Source organism: Mastigoproctus giganteus, chromosome 12 (assembly GCF_048544385.1).
Source record: "Mastigoproctus giganteus isolate SK-2022 chromosome 12, ASM4854438v1, whole genome shotgun sequence".
Taxonomy (NCBI): Eukaryota; Metazoa; Arthropoda; class Arachnida; order Uropygi; family Thelyphonidae; genus Mastigoproctus; species Mastigoproctus giganteus.
The window spans coordinates 142,682,510-142,703,877 of record NC_143586.1 but is presented as its reverse complement, the minus strand read 5'-3'; the positions used below and the strand labels follow the sequence as shown (position 1 = coordinate 142,703,877).

The window sequence follows — 21,368 nt, the reverse complement described above, 5'->3', positions numbered from 1 at the left end:
CATTCTTTCAAACACCTTTCCTAATCCAGGGAGAAGGGCAATAGGTCGATAAGATCGTGGATCATTCTTTCGCCTAGATGGTCCCTTCAGTATCAGCTTTAATAGGGCATCCTTCCATGGTGATGGAAAGGCCCCCGTCATGCAGGCAGCTATTAAAAGCTTCAAGAAGGATCCCTGGTATCAGTCGATGAGCCCGTTTAATGACGTCTCCTTCAATGAGGTCCATCCCTGGGCATTTATTGTTCCTTATGCGTTGTGCTGCATCACAGAATTCATTCAGGCTAAAGGGATCCTCGTCATGTGCCCCAGAGTAAGCATGATTAAGCCTTTTCATCAACATCTGTTCCTCATCGTCTTGCTCAGAGATAGTATCTCCAATCAGATGATCCAAAATCGCAGACATACTTTCTCTCCAACTCGTACTTTCCTGGTTAGCATCTCCAATAGAGTATGCTGTATCTCCATTATATATTTTAGTCTTGCCAGTACATAGCTTATATACAATTCCCCATCGTTTCTCATTGCCCATTGTTCTAACCAACGTCAGGCAGTTAATTTTGATTTAGATATCGTATGCACTCCGTATCCTCTGATACTCTATTTTAAGCACATTAACTTCCTCCTCCCCATTGTTACGCTTACTTCTTTGGTACCTTTTCCGCGCTTTATGAACCTGCTTCCGAAGTTGGCTTAACTCACCAGACTACCATTTAACTGGAATCCTATTGCAGTTCTTTTGCTTCATAGATGTGCTGGAAGCCTCAAAGAGAGTGCGCTGAAGTAACCCCACTGCATTCTCTCCAGACATCTGACTGAATGCCTAAATACGCAGATTCCCAAGTCGGACATGAATATATTCGTCAAACTTATTCCACTTTGCATTTTCGATAGCAAATCGTCGTAACTGTTCCTGAGACGGAGCTAGTTTTGTTATGTCCCTGACAGAAAATACAATGGCCCGATGATCAGAGCAGACCCAGACTGCTCTTAATCGCCAATCGTCCACGATACCACCTGCCCTTACGTTACAGATTGTCAAGTCAATATTTGATTCTCCATTAACAGTGAAGAAAGTGCTATCTGAACTTGGTAGATTTTGTATAAACAATCCATAACAAGCCAAGAATTCATCTAGTTGATGACCACTTGTAATTCTATGAAATCACGATGCTGATCTTGCGTTACAATCCATCGCAAATATTACTGAATTACTACCCAAGCGATTTTGAACTTGTTCCATGTACCTGATGTAGAAATTAATGTCTGTTGAGTGATGACAATACATACAACATAGATAGAATGATGCAAGATCTGATTCCACCCCTATGCACACCATCTGTGAAGAGCACAACAAATTTATAACAGAAATAACTGTCCTTATTAAACATTACAATTGCAGCTTTTAAGTCTGGTTCATCTGCACAGAGTACACGTGCTGAAAGTGGATATCCTGTAGGCTGACCTTTCACTAAGTATGGTTCCTGTATGCAGGCTATATCAATATTCTCTCCGCTGCACACTAGTCTAACTTCATCAGCCACCGACTTTGATCTCTGAGCATTAATCTGTAGTATACGTAGGTTACCATTCGATTTTGCATTGTACTGATTAAGAATTAAGTGATTATCAATATCTGCCATTAAGGTTATCAAATTGCCGTGCTCCTTCTCTGACCAACTTAAGTGCATTCAAGTATTCTGGACACTGTTTACTCCTTACAGAATGATTTGCAGCTCGATGTTTTGCCTTACAATTGGAACAGATCGGTTGTTCTCGCTGATGAGTAGAGAATGTGTAGGAGTGTCCTATACCTGCACAGTGACTGCAGACGGGGTCTGTGCGATAACATGTTCTGGCTGTATGACCAAATCACTGACAGTTGTAGCAAAAAGTAACTAAATGAAAGTAATTGAACTTATACGACATGAAGCCATTGAAAATCCTACTATGCAGTAACAAATGACTTATAATATGCCTTGATACCTGTAGGACCCAATTATTTCCTGCTTTTTCTTTATTAATACTACAAAAACGGACAAATATCTTCATCTTCACTTCCTCCCTAGAGATGTTCATATTTAGTAAATTTTTGTTGTATAAGTCTTCTAACAGGTCTTCCCCTTGTTAATCGTTTTTTCCACATCATACAATATTATTTTTCGCCCTGGCTCTTTTGGAGTCGAGAGAATCATGCCCGATCGTTTAATGCTCTCGCATTCCTTTACCACTTGTAGCTCCTTTTCTGTTTGCATCTCCAACAATCACACCCTAATCACACCCTTCGGAAGATTATCCCTAATCTTCCGAAGCCTCCTTATCCTAATTTTCTTTAAGCTGCTTTTAAGCTCTTTAGTTACTGCTAAACGCACCTTATCACTATTTTTCAATCTTGATCCCTCAGCTGCTTGCACTATCAGAACATGTTCTCCTGTCCCATCCAATGAGGAAGACAAGTTCACCTGACTCTCATTTCTGCCCTTAGTTTGCCCTCGTCCCTCGATGTTCACCTGATTCTGAGGTGTTTTATGCTGGATTACCTTACTATATAGTTCTCTTACCATATCACTATCTTTATTTTTCAGTCCTTCAATTTTTTGTTTGTATTCCTCCAATTTTACCTCCAAGAATGTAATGTTGTCCTTTAAGTATTTATTTTCTGCTTCCAACAAGGAAGCATTAAACAGTTCCTTAGTAAGCCAGTCTTCCTTGATCTGGATCTCTCACAGTTGTATATCATTCACATCTAGTACCCTCTCTAAGCCAGTGACCTTCTCCTTTAGACGTTCATTAATGCATAGTGGCATAGTGGCATAGTGTTTTGTGAAAGGCGCCACCTGTGGTTTCCCACATCTGCACCATGGTACTTTGTGAAGAAATACAGAATCTCTGTAAAAGCCAGAAAAAGTGTAATGTCTGGTTTCTGTCAGAGTAGTGTTATGTTTTGTTGTTGTGTCTCTGGCTGCTTGGCCGCAGAGCCCCTAGTGGGACCCCACGTTGCCCGCCACCACCACTGGGAGGTGAGCCAGGCTGCCCATTATACTCTGGCTGGCCTTTGCCAGGGTTGCCTAAGCTTCCTGACAAAGGTCAAGTGAAAAAAAAAAAAAATAATAAATAAAAAAAAAAAATAAATAAATAAATAAAAAAAAAAAAAATAAATAAATAAAAATAATAATAATAAAATAAAATAAAAAAAAATAAATAAATAAGTAAATAATAAAATAATAAATAAATAAATAAATAAAAAATAAAAATAAAAAATAATAAATAAATAAAAATAATAATAAAAAATTAAAAAAAAAATAAATAAAAAAAAATAATAATAAAAAATAAAAAGTGGGGGGGGGAGGAAAACAGAGCAGGAGTACGAGTTAGAAGGAACAGAAAGAGGGAAAGGAGGACGGACTGAAGTTAAGGAGCAGTCCGCTCTTTGTGAGGTGAAAATAGGGATCTGGGGGTGGGAGTTAAAGTAGCAGGGGACAGGTGCCCCTGCATGATCACCAGAGGCCAATGGACTCTGTATCCCGCACTCAGGAGTTCTCCAGAGTGCCACCAATCCCGCACCAGAACGGTGCCGGCTGATCCTACCCTATAAGGGGTTTGCAGCAGTATCCCGCACTCGATGAGTGCCAGCAGTCCCGCACCAGAATGGTACCAGCAGTGTTCCTACCCTTAAAGGATTTGCAAGTTGTCAAGGCAGTGTCCTCTAGCGGAGGAGGAGCTAACCCACGCCAGTCTGATTCAGGCCTTGGGCAGCATGATCCAATGTTGTTCTCATTTCAGCAATCTTGGCTAGCCTCAGTGCGAAGATTTCCTGCGCATACACAGTTAGTGCCCTGTATGTGTTTTCATCGAGCAGCAGCGAGGACTCTTGGTTTCGTGGATTCCTTTGAATTGCGGTAGCAAACTTGATTCTACTGTTGTCATAGGCAGGGCACTCATACATGAGATGCCCCCAGGACTCTTCTTCTCCACAATGGCACCGCGGGTCTCTTTCAATCCCCATAGCTGTGAGTTTCTGACGGAAGGGGCCGTGTCCAGTGATGCAGTAGAATATTCTGAACAATTCTGCCTTACTTGCATTTCAGCAATTCTGTAGAGAGGGCCGTATTTTCTATCATTGTGACAATGCGCCATGTAACAAAACATCTGGGACGCTCTGGTAAATGTCTGGCAGGAGTGTTAGAGTGTTTGTGATAAAGGACGAATCGCACAAAACGTTTTTTCCCAGATATAAGAAATGCTGCATCGATAAAGTTTAAATGGTTTGCACCAAACTTACAAGCTGTATTCTTATTGACTGGTTATGGTTTGATTAATACAAAGTTGCATCATTTAGGAATCACTGAAAGATCTAGTTGCCATTGTGATGTAAGAGGATCATGGGAACATATTATGTACGACTATGAGGAGTATAGCGATCTAAGAGTTGAATTGGTATCTTTGTTGAGTAATCTCAATTTTATGGCAGAAGGCTGCGGAACGATTCTACTTGGTAAACTGGAGAACTTCTTCGCTTTTCAGAACTTTGCAACTGATATATTTGTTAGGCGAAAGACATTTCTGTATCTTGGATGCCTTGGGTTGGTAATGCGGTATGGTGTACTGCTGGATTAGCTAGAATTCTGTGTGATCGTTCTGAATGGCTTTGCTTTGGCGGAGGCATGAGTTCAATGCAACTCTAGCTCCTTATGCTGGCTGTTCTCGGCAGCTCCTTGTGCTGCTGGCTTTCCTAAACGGAGTTCCTGGTACGATAGACTCTGAGCAGATATAGCTCTTTGAAATGAGCCGAAACCGGAGTTTGTACTCTGTTTAATATTTCATTATATTTATTTTTGTGTAATTTGATTATTTTCAGTTTTCCCATTTGCATCTGTTTTGATCTTGGCAGTCTTCTCCTCCTTGTAGTTGGGTGAACAGGAGAGGGTGTATATTGGAATAAACAAAGGTAAATAAGATCGCCGGGAAACCGTTTAATATTTCAAGAGCGGTCTTCTTTGCCAATCTGGATATCACACCCTGGAAGTATATCATCATAACCAGAAATCTGGCAAACTCTGGCAAAGCTACTAACGGAGAGAATAGATGCGCCGAAAGTGGGAAACGTGATCACTCGCCCTCGGATGATACAACCGAGAATAAACAGGGAAGAACCAAGTCTCAAGTGCCAATTGACTCAATTGGACTCTCTGGGGAGATTCTTCCCAGCAAATACTGTAAATTATTTTAATAATTTAAATATAGATCCAGAGAAACTATGTACAGACAAAATGTATAGGACAGAAATCTTTGGTAATGTGTACCGGCAGGTACAATATATAATAAGACTAACTTAATAATTTATATAATAATATTTAGTATTTAACAATCATTTAGTAATTAATTAAACCAACTTAACAATTAATTCATTAACCACATGCTCTGTGTTTTTTCATCTCCAAAGTTTGTAAATAAGTTCATGTAAATATGCTTGTAAATACTGATATAATGTAACCACACCCTCTAGCCACGTGCTGTTTATGGGTGTCTCGAAAGAGAAATAAACAGATAATAATAAAACGGGAGAGGTTAGGTTATGTTATGAATACTGCTAAATTATCTGTAAATGATAGCGGTATTGCCATAATTTGGCTGGGACCGCCTTAATTAATAAATGTAAAAGTAAAAAAAACATAGTTGTTTCCATGTCCGGAGGCTAGATTTGAAACAACCTGAACAGCTTTTGATATTTTCTTAACAGTTATTGAGAATATAGCCTAAACAAAACAACATATTTCAAGCAGAGAGAGAGAGAGTAGTTACAGCCACGGAGGTGGAGTGAAGCAAGATTCCATTTTTCACATACCTGTACTTGTAGAAGTGTCCATCAGAGAGTTATTGATACCATTAAGGGTCATATAAATAATAAAAATTTCTTCTAATTATTGGTATCACAATACATGCTGTAATATAGTTTGCGGAAATCATATGAAGTTCTGTAGGTGTTGCCCTCGTCCCTCGAAGGTGGCACAGTTGGTATAATCACCGCCCCCCCACACCGGAATGGGAAAGACCTGAGGTCAGTTCTGTTAAAGAGGCGAGGAATTTTTATGGGTCTGAGTTAGTTGGTTTCAGGCGAAAGCAGCATGGTTTTTTCGCCCAGAAACTGGGGTTTTACAGACACTAGATACAGCGCAATATGTGAAAATCTGTCGCCTGGTCTTATGCATCCCTTTTCCAACTCTATCCTGCTGATGGGCGAATCCGCATTTGGAGAAAACACCATGGCACCTGGATACACTGTTGGTGCTCGGCAAGGTAGAGCAGTGGTGTTATGGTGTAAGGTGTATTTAGTGTCAGACGGCACCAGGGGTTTCCCCCATCTCCGCGTAGTTTTCATTGTGGGTGTACCAGTTCAATGGAAATGCCAGAGATTTAAAAGTGTATGGATATTGTATATGTGTAATGCCGTGTACCGTTGTTCATCTGGTCGTTTAGCCGCTGGACCCCTGCTGTGGCCCAACGTTGCCCCACCTTTGCCCCGTGGAGGCAGACCAGGAACCCAGTAGGCTTAAGTTACTCTGGCAGGTCCTGCCACCTAATTTCCTAAGATTTCAGTAGCTAGGACCTAAAAAAAAAAAAAAAAAAAAAAAATATTGTATTTTTATTGCATGCATATATGCGTGCATAACAAGCACATATATACACACACACATGCACATATGCCAACGTCAATCGTGGGGTTGACGTCACTTGAGTTGGGTGCATACATGCGTGCATACACATACCAACGTCAATCGTGGGGTTGACGTCGCTTGAGTTGGGCCAGAACGTGGGTGAAGATATTTTGGATGTATTTAAATTTAGGTGTGTGGGGCTTCGCTAGCGTGAAGATAGAGAGGGGGGGAGGCTGAAGACTGGGGGGAGAAAGACAGAAGTATGGAGCCAATAGGGAAGACAGCCCCAAGTTTCAGTGTGGCATGCCCATGCCCCACCAGAGTAGAAATGAGGGGGGGGCGACGAGAGAATCGTCTCCCCGGGGGAGTAGGGTTTAAAGGTGAAGGGGGCTAGGGTGCCCTCTCCAGGCTGCCGTGAGGCTTTGGGAGCTAGGCTGCAGTTTGCTGTTTGTTGTCTCTATTCTTGTCCACTTGATTCAGATTGGGACACTCATGAGGCAATCCCTGTCCTTTTTTTTTTTTTTTCCGTTGATTCTCTTTTCTTCTTCTTTTTCCCTTCTTTTCTTTATTCCTTTCTTTTCCATTCATTTTCTTTTCTTCCACAGTTTTCTTTTCCAGGAGTTGTCTCTGTCTTATGCGATTTATGTTACTGTACTATCAGTCTCGGTGTATGGCAATTAACACCCTTCTCCTTGTGAAGAGGTCCTGTGCATACTGGGAGAGCGCGCGGTACTCCTCTTCCGTGTCAATGAAATGATGTTCAAGTCCTTTGGGGAGATAATGGATTTTCGTGATGAGGGTGCATCTGAGGTCTTCGTATTGTGGGCAGTCGTAAAGCAGGTGGTCCCAGCTTTCGACCTCCCCGCACGTGCAATTTGGGTCATCGACGAGGCAGAAGCTGAACAGTTTCTGGTTGAAAGGTCCATGTCCTGTGAGTAACGAGGTCAGGTGCAAGCCCGGGAAGAACCAGCCCGGTTGCCTTGGATATATTTTGTTCAGTTCTGGAAAAAATTTACGAGTGATCTCGCCCTTTGTCGTCTCTGTCCATCTTTGTTGCCACTCCTGAAGGAGGTATGTCTGTAGCCGTGCTCTTTCCGTTTTTTGACTGCTTGCTGGGTTGATTGTGAAGTCCTGATGATTTGCGGCCACTCCCTTTGAGTGCAGGTAGAGCAGTCCTGCTTTCACAGCTTCTAAATCCAGGGGTAGCGCTCCAGCAAGCACCTGCAGTGCAGGTGTGCTTACCGTGCGGCAAGCTCGTGTAGTTGTCAATAGGATGGTCCTATGTGTCATATCCAGGATTTTCTTGTTGGTTACCAGTGATGTTTTGGTGTACCAGTGGTGTTATGGTTTCGGGACTGTTTTCGTGGCATGCCCTCGGTCCTCTGATCACTGTTAATCCACGATTCTATGGGAACACCTACCTTCCTATCGTCGCCGACCAAATACAACCCTTCATGATGACAGTGTATCAAGATAGCGCCCGTGTCTATCAAACATGCAAACCATTGATCGGTTTGCCTGTTTTCTGGGCGAAAAAACCTGGGATTCCGGTTTAAAAACCGCGCTTTGCTCGCTGAAGACCTACTAATTCGGTGTGGAAAAAAAAAAAGAAAAAAGCCATTAAAAGTTCCTCGCATGATTGACAAGATTCGAAACGAAGCCTTTTCCACACGGTGAGGAAGGAAGGATGGTGGCTAAAATTCCTGTGCTGCTTATTAGGGCTATTCGAAATAAACCATTAGAGTATTAGTGTATTGTTATGTCTGTTAATTACTCATATTCAGAGACTAGTCTGTTTACGAGAAGGTAAATGCTGAGGGAAAAGTACTAAATATTCATTCACTCAGCCATGGAACAGCAAACTCAGTCCCATTTGAAAAGGTCTGTTTCCGAAACGTGTTGTAAAATGTTTGTAAGTGCAGTGGTGGACAACAAAACTGCATCACTCATGAATTTTGCAAATAATGTGTTTTGCGCTGCATTGTGGATTTCAGAAATGTTCGAAATGCATTTGTTAGATGAGATATACACTAGTGTTAAAAGAAAGTGCATCACCCCTTAAAATTGCAATTGTCGTCCGAATAACGTAAGTATATGGCAATATTTCTTGCAGATTACATCAGATAAGATTGACACGCATATTTAATGACGTAATATTGCATCAGCTGTTACTTTCAGCTATATAAGCACGCTCTGCAAGAGTTGCAGTCATTCCTTGCTTGTGTCAGGATGGCGAGTTACATGCAGTTGACGTCACGAAGAAAGAGTGCTATTATTACTTTACGTGAGAAGGATGATCTTCCCGTCATATTGCTTATAGAGTGTCTTGTAATCAGTCGACAGTGAGTAGATTTCTTTCCAAACTCAAGAATACTAGTTCTGCCGATAGGAAAAAAGGAACCGGACGCAAACGAGGCTCTACGCCAAAACAGGACCGCGTTTTGAAGCGCTTATGCCTTAAAAACCGTAAAGCTTCTTCGTCTGAGCTGAAAAGAGAATGGGAAGAACATACAGGAGTGGCAGCAATGCAGTAATAGTCAAAAGACGCCTCTCCAAAAATGGACTTGTAGCCCGTCGTCCTAAGAAGCCCCTCCTCACACAAAAAATTAAAAGGCCCGATTAATTTGGTGTAAGGAGCATGTCAAATGGACCTCTGAGCAGTGAAAGTCAGTTATTTTCTCGGATGAGAAGAAATTCAACCTGCATGGCTCTGATGGGAAACAAATGATTCGCTGTAGACGTGGTGAAGAATACCATCTAGACCGTATGGTGTCTACAGTGAAATTCCCTACCAGCCAAATGATATGGGGGTGCATTTCGTATCGTGGAGTAGGTCACCTGCAGTTTAAAAAAGGTTCCGTAAATTCCAATGGATTCCTGGCTATATTGGAAAGAAAATTTCTGCCAACCATTAGAGACCATTTCAACCTGTCAAGTGACTGCATCTTTCAGGACGACTCTGCTCCTTTTCATCGGGCGAAAAGTGTAAGTAGGCACTTCTGTAGTACTTTAGCTTCATTTTTGCATTAGAGGTGCGACAGTAATGTGTTTACATTTGTTACATTGGAACGGTCCATTACAACTCTTAGTTGGCCAGTAAACGGCCCGGACCTGAATCCTATTGGGAACTGTTGGCATCGCGTGGAATCCGCAGTTGCCAGAAAGAAACCAAAGACACTTCATGAACTTCAGGAAGCCGTAATTCGTGTTTGGAACCACGAACTATCAGTTGATTATCTTCAGAAATTGGTCTTGTCAATGCCTCGACGGTGTGCTGTTGTCATCAGGGCCAGAGGCAATTCAACTGCCTCTGGCCCTGATGACAGCAGTGTTCACCAGTTTGCCCCTGGTGAACTTTTCGTTTTGTTTTCCATTTAAAATGATAAACTGAAGCAAATTGAAGGGCTTCTGATAACATTTCAGCCATAATTGTCGTGTTTCCCAAAACTGTTGAATAAAGGTTGCATTTTGGAATATTTTGAGAGCACCTGTCAAATATTACCTAGATTTGCCTTAACTATTAATAAATATATTTTGTTTATATTTCTATTTGTGATGCTAGTCATTAATGTAACATACCATCGTGAAAAAGGGTTATAAATGTGAAATTACTAGGCGATGCACTTTCTTTGAACACCAGTGTATATCTCTGTGAATGAAATCCAATAAAAAGACTCCACCTGATATAACTAATTGCCATAAATATCTTCCCAAAGGGTAAAATGCATAATTAATGGAAATATGAGAAATCATGCAAATGGCAATTATGACAACCAAACATACATTTTATTGCATTTACGTGTACAAACTAAAATGACAAGTTAACGTAATAGTATTATGTACTGTATATCAGAAAAATAAGAGCTGAATATTTCGTTGTTCCTCCTCGAGCTGCAGTTACAGCTTTGAAAGGATCTGGCATAGAGTTAATAAACTTCTGGATATACGGCTGACAATTTCATGGTACCACACCCTTCTCCTGCACTGAACCCTACTTGTTGGCTTCTGAGCAATTTTGGACGACATTATGTACCAGCAATATTCAATAGGGGACTGTTTCCGGGCCAGTCCAACAACTGCAATGCTAGCATTTCTGAGGTATGGCTGCAGCTTAAGGGAGAAAAACGAGGGAAAACGTTGTGTAAGTATGTTTTAAGCCTTGTGAAACAAGAAGACAAACTCATCATTAAACCTAAATAGCATAAAACTTACCAATTTTGCTGTGTGGCAAGGTGCTGAGTCCTGCTGAAAAATGCAGTTTTGGACGTCTGTGTGGTTATCCCTAATAACGGGTTTCAGTCACTCCTCCAAGATAGCAGTGTAGGTTTCTGCATTCGCCGTTCCGTTAATAAACTTAATTCGCCCCACCCCTTTGCTTGTTATGCATCCCCAGACCATCTGACTGGCGGGGAACTTTACAGTCGTTGTTATGCAGTCAGGATGGTATGCCTCCGATTTTCGTCTTCTGACATATCGCTTCCCATCCGAGCCATGCAGGTTGAATTTCGATTCGTCAGAAAAGATGCCGGTGTTCCATTTCTCTTTTGTCCATGAAACATGCGTTTTAACTCAAGCAAGTCGCTTTTTTCTTATTTTTTGGGTCAACAAAGGTTTCTTCTTGGGCCGATAGGCATGCTAACCACATTCCGAAAGCCGTCTTTGGATAGTTCGTGCACTTGTTTCAACTTCAAAGTGACTACGCTTTCAAGTGAAGGCGTAGTCACTTACTCTGTTACGGCCTGATCCAGGTCTTCTCTTCACATCACGGTTTCAAGCTTTAATTTCAGCACCCGGGATACTGTTGACTGGGGGCAGCCTATTTTATCAACGATAGCACGCGTAGAACCTTTCCTGGCAACAGCTACACTTTTTTTTATTGGTGTTAACTGAACATATAGAGCCACGCTTACACCTCTGCAAAACAGGATACTAATGGGCGTGTATACCCTTCCAACGCCGTATTTATAGAAACCATACCTTGCAGTTACCGTCTGATGCAATAGAAGCGTTATCTGACGCAATACCTTTGCTTTGCGACAAACAAAATGACTGTAATCAAACAATATCTTATAGGTTTCACTACAAATGTTACTTTTTTTAAGGTGATGCAGTTTTTTGTCCGCAACTGGATATTTTCTCTATCGAAACGTATATTCTTCACTAAAGTAGCGTTTCTGTGTTACAGAAGTGTATATTATTTTATTCTGTTATACTCGATAGTCTGTACGGTAGCATAGTCGTTCGGCCTCGCTGGTTACCTAATGGATAGCATCGCTCTCTCTCTCTCTCTCTCTCTCTCTCTCTCTCTCTCTCTCTCTCTCTCTCTCTCTCTCTCTCTCTCTCTCGTATTTGTAGAAAGGAAAATACACTGCTTTCTTTGATCTGCACTTATTTCTGATGATATAATATTTCTAAAGCACGACAATTTTTCCTGATATGAAACTTACTGAACGAATATGGGGAAGAAGCCATGCATGAAGTACTGAAGGGCCACTGAGTTTGGTCATTAACTGAAAAGTGTATACCATATTAATTAAATGCTCTTATATATTTTTTCTCCATTATTCTGTCTAACCCAATACTTTTGCAAGCGTAATGTACTCACATTGTCTGATTTCCACATATTAAACTTTCGTGATAGATGGATAAATGGAGGTATTTCCAGTTTTCCAACTATACAGAATATTTTTATATCTTTTGTCATTTTCCCCCTGATAATGAAATAATAGGAAATTCATTTTCTGTAAGTTTAACGGCTGCCAAGATAAGAGAAATTTTTAATTTAACGATATTCACTCCAACTCTCGATCATTTCAATTACCTTCTGTTAACTTCATCAATATTCATTATTACTTTCGAAATATGCGCAGGAGAAGTAAGTTCTTTAATTTGTTGAGCCAAATAATGTCTTCTTTTAGCAGCGATTGCAAACTTAATTAATCAGAAAAACTGGCTAGTAAGGAAAAAAAATTAAATCAAGGCGGAGTCGGATGGTGTGCTGAGATAAAAGAAACCAGTGAAGTGACAAAAAGTACATAAAAAGAATGCATTTTATGCTTGGCTAAAACAGTGACATTTGTTTCTTTTTAAACAAATCACAGCTGTATTGGAAGTCCAAAGAAAAAGTTTCACTCATGGATTAAAGTACGAAGCAACCTGTATCACTGAAAAGGTCATAACAGTTAAGAGCAATTTATCAGTCAAGGGATAAAGTGTTTTTAAAATTTTGGTTAAGTATTATATATGATAAGATCCATCCTTAACTATTTGGAAGACTTTTCAATGGATTTTTTTAGACCCGTAATAAAAGCATTTTTTCTCTTATTGACTTTCATGTTTCTGGCAGTTTTTTAAAGGATTTACCATCATTAAAAATTTTTCACCAACCTGTAGCTAACACCTTGAGACTTGCTACTGTAAACACTTTGTTATCGGGGGCCGTGTACTGTCCGTAATCAGTCGGCGTATAAAAAATTTGGTTCTTCCACATATTCAGATCAAGGATCATCACGATAAGAATAATGCTATAGTTGAACCACTTTCCTGTAAGGAAGGAAATAAATGAAAATAAGAAATGTTTCGATCACAGGAATGATTTTCTATATCTTTGTTATAATGTTTGCAAGCTTTGTTAACATTTGCTAAATTATACAGATGGATAAAAGTGCATTGGTTTGCAATAAAATTTATACAAGTCAATGAAATTCGATATGGAAATTCGTTATTGATAACAAGTACCAGGTACTTGCTTTTGCATTGGCATGCTTTTACCCATAAGTACTATTAATTTATAAGTAAAAGAATCCGAAATTTATGAAGTTTTACTTTCTGAAATGAATATCCACGGATGAGTCTGTAAAGAATGTCATTACACCTGACCGCCAGGAAACAGATAATGTTCGGAGTTATCATGCTGTAAATGAGAGCATTTAAAAGAACTGGTATCAGTGAAGCCCATTTTTCCCGGATGACAGTTTGTAACTTGTATAAAGTTCTGGAGAGGCAGGAGAGATTTGACAACTCGAAACGTTCTCTCAGAGTATTCTTTAAATAAAATGCTTAGTGGGATACAGGTCAGTACACCTCAGTGGTCTTGCATTACGGATTCTGGAATATCCTCACTCTAAAGAAAACCCTCAACAGTTGGGCTCTCTGAAGAAGAGGATCTGTAAGATGTAGCTCTTACAAATATAATAGAAATGTCTATTTAGCTAAAACAAAATCCAGGAAGGGCAATCGAAAGTGAGAATTAGCATTAATGTCCGAGTATTAAGTTAAATATAGTAAGTATTAAGACTGGATATTTAGTTTTAATGTAAATAAGGTTTAAGTTTGGAGAAACACTGGATTTGGCGGTGGGAAAGTTATAGACATATATGTTAAATAGCGGCTAAATGGAAACAAGTAATTTCGAGTACTATAGAGAGCAAACAGGGACAGCGGTCAGCACTAGGGAAGGGGTGCCATTTGTGAACAGGCAATAAAAGGGTTGCTGATGGCAAGAACAATAGGACGGTAAAATGGGATTACGAAGCGTCTCTTTTGATCTAAGCCACCGTTACAAAGTAAACAGGAAATTTGTGGACGTCCATTGTTCGCATCAAAAGAAAATAGAGTCAGGGTGGCTGATATTTTGGCAAGTTTCCCATATGCCGTAGCCTAGTGGTCAGGCGCGCGGGTGCATAAGTACACGTGCTTGAGTGACCGGGGTTCAAGCCCGTGACTACTGAATACGGTGCTGTTTCTTGTATTCTGTCTATCTTGTGAACTCCTCTGACCGTTTGGTCGTCCCGGAGTATAAACAGAATATTTATTTATTTATTTATTTATTTAGCAGAGAAGGTGTGAACACGAAACGGAGTGTTTTGGAGGTGACCGGAAAACATGAAAAGGTTATACTGCTGTGTAAAAAAAAATAAGAAATTTCTAGAGAAGGGTTGGTTTGTGCGCTAGGAAGACGGCTGTGGTGAGATGTTTTAGCAAATAGGAAGGAATGAAAAATTAAACAGAGTATGAGGATTGGTTGCGGGTCCTTGGGGGAAGGCATTCCAAACTTGAGGGAAAAAGACAAGTTCGGGGGAATAATTGAGCAAGTGCTCACTCTGTATCTGACTTCTCTATGGTCGAAGGGCAGAAAGACGTGAGTTGCGGGTTGAAGTGGAAGTAGATTTTTTTGTGGTCAGACTTCACATCTCGTGGTAGCAAGATGAAGAAGGAAAAGAAAAAAAAAAAAAAAAAACGTGAGTGAAAGAAAGCCTGGTCCGGTATCGGAGGGCAGTAATAGGCAGTGAAGGCGGTGGTTAAGTTTAAGGTTTATGTAAACATGCAAGAAAGAAAGACTTGTCCGGCATCGGAAGGCAGTGAAGGCGGTGGTTAAGTTTAAGGATAATGTAAACATGCAAGAAGGAAAGCCTTATCCGACGTCGGAGGGCAGTGATAGGCAGTGAAGGCGGTAGGTAAGTTTAAGGTAAACATGCAAGAAAGTAGAGCCTGGTCTGTCATCGGAAGGCAGTGTGCCCAAGAAATGGAAGAAAGCCTTGTCTGCCACGAAGGAAGCCTGAACGCAAAGAAATTGAAAGTAGCGGCCATTCCGGAACGTAAGTCTGTTCCTGTTTTTTTTTTTTTTTTTTTATCCAATCCTGAACTCGAGGACTCATAACCTAGCTCTGTAAGGAATTGAGTGATAGGCCTTTTTTTTAAAAAAAAAGAACATTCATGTTGTATTAGGCAAGTTAATTAACTAAGGTTGAGATAATTTGTTATGAATATAAATGATTATGAAATAACGTAAGGGTGGTGAAGGGGATGACTAAGATGATAACTAGAGAGTAACTAAGATAGAATGGGTGATCTATAGTGAACATTACTGAGGTAAGAGGATACCAGTTGTAATACAATTCATATGTTAAAGGCTAGAAACAAATAAACAAAAAGAGTAATAAGAGTTGAAATGAATTTTACTGATGTAAGCGATAAAAATTGGAAGGGAATGATTGAGTAATCATCGAGGATTCATAATAAGTAAGATACAGCTGATACAAACTGATGTTAATAATTTGTAAATTGAGAATAGTTGATCAGAGAGAGAGAGAGAGATAGTGTATTTGTACTGTAGTATGGTTCAAATATATGGAAATTGATATGCATGTATGTAATTATTTGTTTTTTATGTAAATATTATATATAATGTTCATTAAAGGTTTGTAAATTTATTGAAAAAATGTGTCTTTAATGTTTTGCTAACACCCGCTTTACACACCCTAGAATCTAGAATTTTCTGTGAATTGCAGTCAGATTTGCGTTTGTGGGGGTGGGCTTGTGACTTCAGTAGGGTGGAAGTTAAAACAAAACAAAACTCAAAGGAAAAAAAAAAAAGACAAGTAATAACATTTTTTATTTCCATCCCCCACATATCATTATCCAATAGAAGGAACTTGTTGTGGGGGGGGGTCTACAGCATATCTAAAAAGTCAAATATAGGATTCACATATTTGACCTTGTTATTCTCAACAGTCATAGAGTGCCTCTCTCAAAGAAGTGGGATTTCGTGCATGCAAATTATGCCTGCTCAGGCATAATTTGCATGCATGCCTGGGCAGGCATCAGTTCCTTTCCCTGATGTTTATGCGCTAGTTTCCCTGCTTTCCTTCCCGTCATATGGAAATATGCCCAGAATCGGACTGTAGACCGGATTGAATGCGTCCGTGAATATCATATTTCATCATTGTTCTTAGGGCCTGTTTGGACCATTAAGGTCAGGAGTTGTTGTTATTTGATTTTTAGGAGCATTTGCAACTAAGGCCATATTGCTCTGGGGATATGCGGGGATAATTCCCTGACCCGTCCGCATCCTCCGTATTTGGTGGATCACGGGCAGATCAGGAGTTAACTATAAATTATTACACTTATCCCGCGATTATTATCTTTGTTAACAGCATCACATTCTGGAACCTCTGCCAGTTCCTTGGTCATCACATGCACTACTCAGGATGCGCTCTCTTATGACTATGTCATAAGAGATGGAGTGGCTAAACTGGACATGATTATATCGGTTTATTATGAGATTATTATGTTTGTTATTTGGAAGTTCATTAACTCTTCCAAGGTTAAGAAAATGTTATGTTGACAGGAAAATTCCTGTCAACATAACATTTTCTTAATCCAAGTATCTCTAACCTGACCGTTAAAAATTTCTTTTTACATTTGAAAGTAATAGTTTTAACAATATTTAACGGTATAGCATATGTTAAGGTAGAGCATCCGGCTACGGATATCTCTACCTTAACATCCGATGAACCGAAGATGACAAATGAAGGGCAAGAAAAACACTGATAGGGAGAAAATTGAGTATACTGAGTTATGCAAAGCCATTAGAAAGAGACTTAGAGAGGACATAAGAAAATTTAACACAAGAAAAGTAGAACAGACATTAAGTGAAAACAAAGGATTTAAATCAGCAGCCATAAACTGTAAAACAGAAAGACAAATGATACTGAAACTGAAGAATAGCGATGGTGTACTTATAAATAGCAGAGAAGGCATAATCCAAATTGCAGAAGACTACTATGAAGAGTTATACAAGGAGCGAGGGAATGATGCCAGCAGTGGGGAAGATGGATCACAAATTAGTAATACAACATACCTGATATTCTTCCTGATGAGGTAATTTCTTCAACATGAGTTGAAGAAAATAAAGAATCAGAAAGCCCCTGGGAAAGATAAAGTTACTGTAGAGTTGTTAAAATTGGGAGGAAGAGACATGATACAAAAACTGGCAATACTCTTCAAAAATGCATTAGAAAAGGTGCAACGCCTAAGGAGTGGAATAATGCAATCATAGGTTTGCTGCATAAGAAAGGAGATAAATCAGAAATTGGAAACTATAGACCACTTAGCTTGTTATCCCACATATACAAGTTAGTAATGACAAGGGTCATTACTAACAGATTAGAAAGAATACTTGATGGGAATCAACCGAAAGAGCAAGCTTGCTTTAGGACAGGATTCTCAACTCTGGATCACCTTCACGTAATGTCACAGCTAATGGAGAAAGCAAAATGAATATAAAACACCATTATGCCTGGCATTTGTGGATTATGAAAAGGCATTTGACTCCAAAAAGCACAAGGCAATGTTTCGGGTACTGAAAAGAAAAGGCATGATACCCCACATATTATGATTTTGAAGAAAATATATGAGAATGCTACCTCCTTTATTAGACTAGGCAAAGACAGTAGTAAATTTAAAATCGAGAAAGGAGTTCGACATGGAGACACAATATCTCCGAAGCTGTTTACCGCTGCCCTTGAGGAAGCTTTCAGAAGATTAGGCTGGTCGCAGAAAGGAGCCAATGTGAATGGAGAGTACCTAAACCATTTACGATTTCCAGCTGACATTGTGGTCATAAGCCATGATCCCTAAGAATTAGAGGAAAATCTTAATCAGTTATGCAGAGTTAGTAATGATTTTGGACTAAAGATGAATATGGCTAAAACAAAAGTAATGATGAACAAGTATGCCACAGAAAGGGATATAATGATTGAAGGAGCAGTTTGAAGGAGTCATATACTTATAATGATTGAAGGAGTCATATACTTATCTGGGACAAGTTATTAGCTGTAATAATGATAAATGGCTGGAAGTCAAGAGAAGAATAAATTTTGGATGGATAGTATTCAGGAAATATAGTCACATACTGAGGAGCAATATCCAAATTTGTCTGAAACGTAAAATGATGAACCAATATATACTCCCCACCATGACATGGAAGTGAAACTTGGGCACTCACCAAAAGAATGGAAGAGAAGCTGAGAACTACACAGTGAAGAATGGAACGAATTATATTGGGAATCGGACTGTTAGATAAGACAAGAAACACATGGATTAGGCAGCAAACCCAAGTAAAGGACATTCTTATCAAAACTAAAGAACTAAAATGGTCTTGGGCAGCACACATAGCTCGAAGACATGATGACAGATGGACTAAGAAAATAACAGAATGGTACCCAAGAGGAGCTAGAAGAAAACTTGGAAGACAACAACGGAGATGGACAGATGAAATTCATAAATTTGTGGGTAGTAAATGGATGGCCATTGCACAAAACAGAAGGAACTGGAAATTTGCTGGAGAGGCCTTCATCCTGTAGTGGATTGAAAATGGCTGATGATGATGATCCGTAGCCGACTGATCAGGAGCGGGAGTGCAGTAGCACACGCTCTTTGAGTGGACCAGGGTTCAAGCCTCTGGCTGCTAAATACGGTCATTCTGCCAACCTGCACTGGACCAGCTTGGCAGATTATGGTCCATTTCCCTCAATATGAATCGTTGAGGAGTCTTCGGCTGCAGTTTACCTTTTTACCTTATATGTTAAGAGGAAAAATGTTTAATAAAATATGATAAAACTATTTCCATAAGTTGAGAAAGAAAATTTGAACTTACCTGTGATGTGAAAGAAAACGTCTGGAATGCTCACGTATCTCTGAAAGAGATTGAACTTGAAAGAAGCCGCGTGCATGCCAGGTAATTTAATATCCAAATCACAGACAAAATGTGGGAAGTCCCAATCCTGAAAACGAAGGACAGTTCAAACAACATATTTCAAAATATTTCATGCTTAGCTAGAAACCTAGGTCCTTTATAATCACAGAATGGTTTAATAAGTTACAAATCAATAGTAATTCATAGAAGCAGGTGTAGTTGAATGCTTAACGTGTTCGTTAACGGCTGCAAGTTTTATCTTCAGTTTTGCCAACTGGCTTGAGTGTCTTGTTGCTGGCCTGTGCAGTATTCTTGATATCCTTCCAGTCTCCAGGACCTTTCCATACATGTTTAATATCAGATTTACACGGCTGGTTCTAAATATGTAGGCTGAAATAGGTATAAAAGCTGATTCCATAGCTTTTGTTATATTCATATTAGTTACTCGTACTAGTTTAATTTGGCAATATTTTTCAGGCTATACTGTATTTGTAGCACTCTATTTGTAATAAGCTGCATTCTTCTGTTGCTTCTGGAAATACTTTTGCTACCCGCAAGGGCTTCATTCATTCCCTCCTTCCTTCCTCGCAGAAGGAAGAGAGTAAGGAATGAAGCCCTTGAGGTAGCACAGTGAAAAAAAGCCTTTGTTTAAGTTCCGTTAATGACGCGAGGAACTTTTATGGTCCCACCATCCTTTGGCGGATTTAGTCAGTTTTGGATGAGGCGCAGCAAGGTCCCCTCACCGGAATCCCGAGTGTTTTCGTCCAGCATACAGTTAGACCAGTGGTTTTCGACCTTCTTTTAATAACGGCAACACCCCCAAGTAATTTATTTTATTTTGTGGCACCCGCACTCAATTTTCTGCCTGTTACATCCGTTCTGTGTGTGTGTGTGTGTATGTGTGTGTATATATATATATATATATATATATTATATAATATATATTTATATTATATATATATATATATATATATATATATATATAATATTAAAAAATATGTTATATGATAATTATTACAATAATATAACTATAAACAAAATTGCAATTCATAATACAAATTATATATATACAGTATATATATATAATTTTACTCTTTATATAGAGGTACTAAATAAACATCAATTATAGATCACCACAAAATTAAAAAAGATACCGTACACCTTTTTATAATGAAATAAATATAAATAATAAAAAAAAAGTAACTTAAACCCAAATTACATGGCACCCTTGGAATGTTGTTCCGGCACCCCGGTTGAAAACCACTGAGTCAGACCAACCAAAGAACATACGCAATTTACAGACATATCACCACTTACAAATTTGATTGTAATTTTGCATGAATAAATCAACACATAGGAATAAATAATGATTATAACCTCACGATAAAAGTAAATATTAATGAGATTAACTTTTTATGGGAATTAATAAGTTGCCTTATAAGTTGCCATTTTATTTTGGAATCTCAAACTAGTTGAATAATCAATCTATTGAATAATTGATCCAATCTATTGAATAATAAAGCAGTTTATTATTCAATAGATTGGATCCATGGAGATTAGGACAACAGTCCAACAAAAGAAGCCTCTTGTATATAAGCTGAGTGACCGTCTGTCACGGACCGAAGTCAAATGAAATCTGAGAAGGGATTGATTAGATGTATTTGGGCACTTTCAATTTTATCCTGAGATTAAATACTTGTTGAGAATCTATTTGTAATAAACGAAGACATAACTTCAGCGACTCTTAGACACTCTCTGAAAGATTTAGATTCTGCTTAAACTTTTATCTAGGATTAAGCAATGGCTAAACATCCTTAACAGTATCATGTTATGAATATTTTCCTTAGTAGCCCCGTTTTGGTAAAGAAATAAAAATTGAATTTCTTTATGAGATAACTTGAGGGTCCTCTATTATCTTACTGTAAACTAAAATTTCCCAACAAATAAAATATATCTGAATGAAATGTCTATATGTAGAGGGCGTTATATAATCTTTATTATTTTGACAAGTTTGCCACTGAAATTCACTTTTCCATCAAAAGGGGTAATTTATTATCTCTTAACAAAGGAGTGTCGTTAATGGGAAGATGTTAGCATTACTTTATCGTGTCAGTCGTGGGCTCTTAAATGCAATTTTTATCTTATTTTTATTGACAGTCGAGTTAACATTCCAACGGGAGGAAAAACAAATATGGCCGCCATTCACAGCTGTATTACTGCTATTGTTAATACTAACG

General features: G+C 39.0%; 1 protein-coding gene across 2 annotated transcripts in view; it reads right to left on the bottom strand.

Moving 5' to 3' along the window:
• LOC150077476 (transmembrane protein 117-like) overlaps window positions 1–21,368 on the bottom strand; it is a 242,679-nt gene that overhangs the window by 4,998 nt on the left and 216,313 nt on the right. For both annotated transcript variants that reach the window (XM_090386771.1, XM_090386770.1), the window contains exons 6-7: window positions 19,093–19,219; window positions 13,041–13,196 (exon numbers count right to left, since the gene is read on the bottom strand). In XM_090386771.1, coding sequence (XP_090242897.1) covers window positions 13,041–13,196; window positions 19,093–19,219 — 283 coding nt within the window. The remainder of the gene's footprint in view (window positions 1–13,040; window positions 13,197–19,092; window positions 19,220–21,368) is intronic.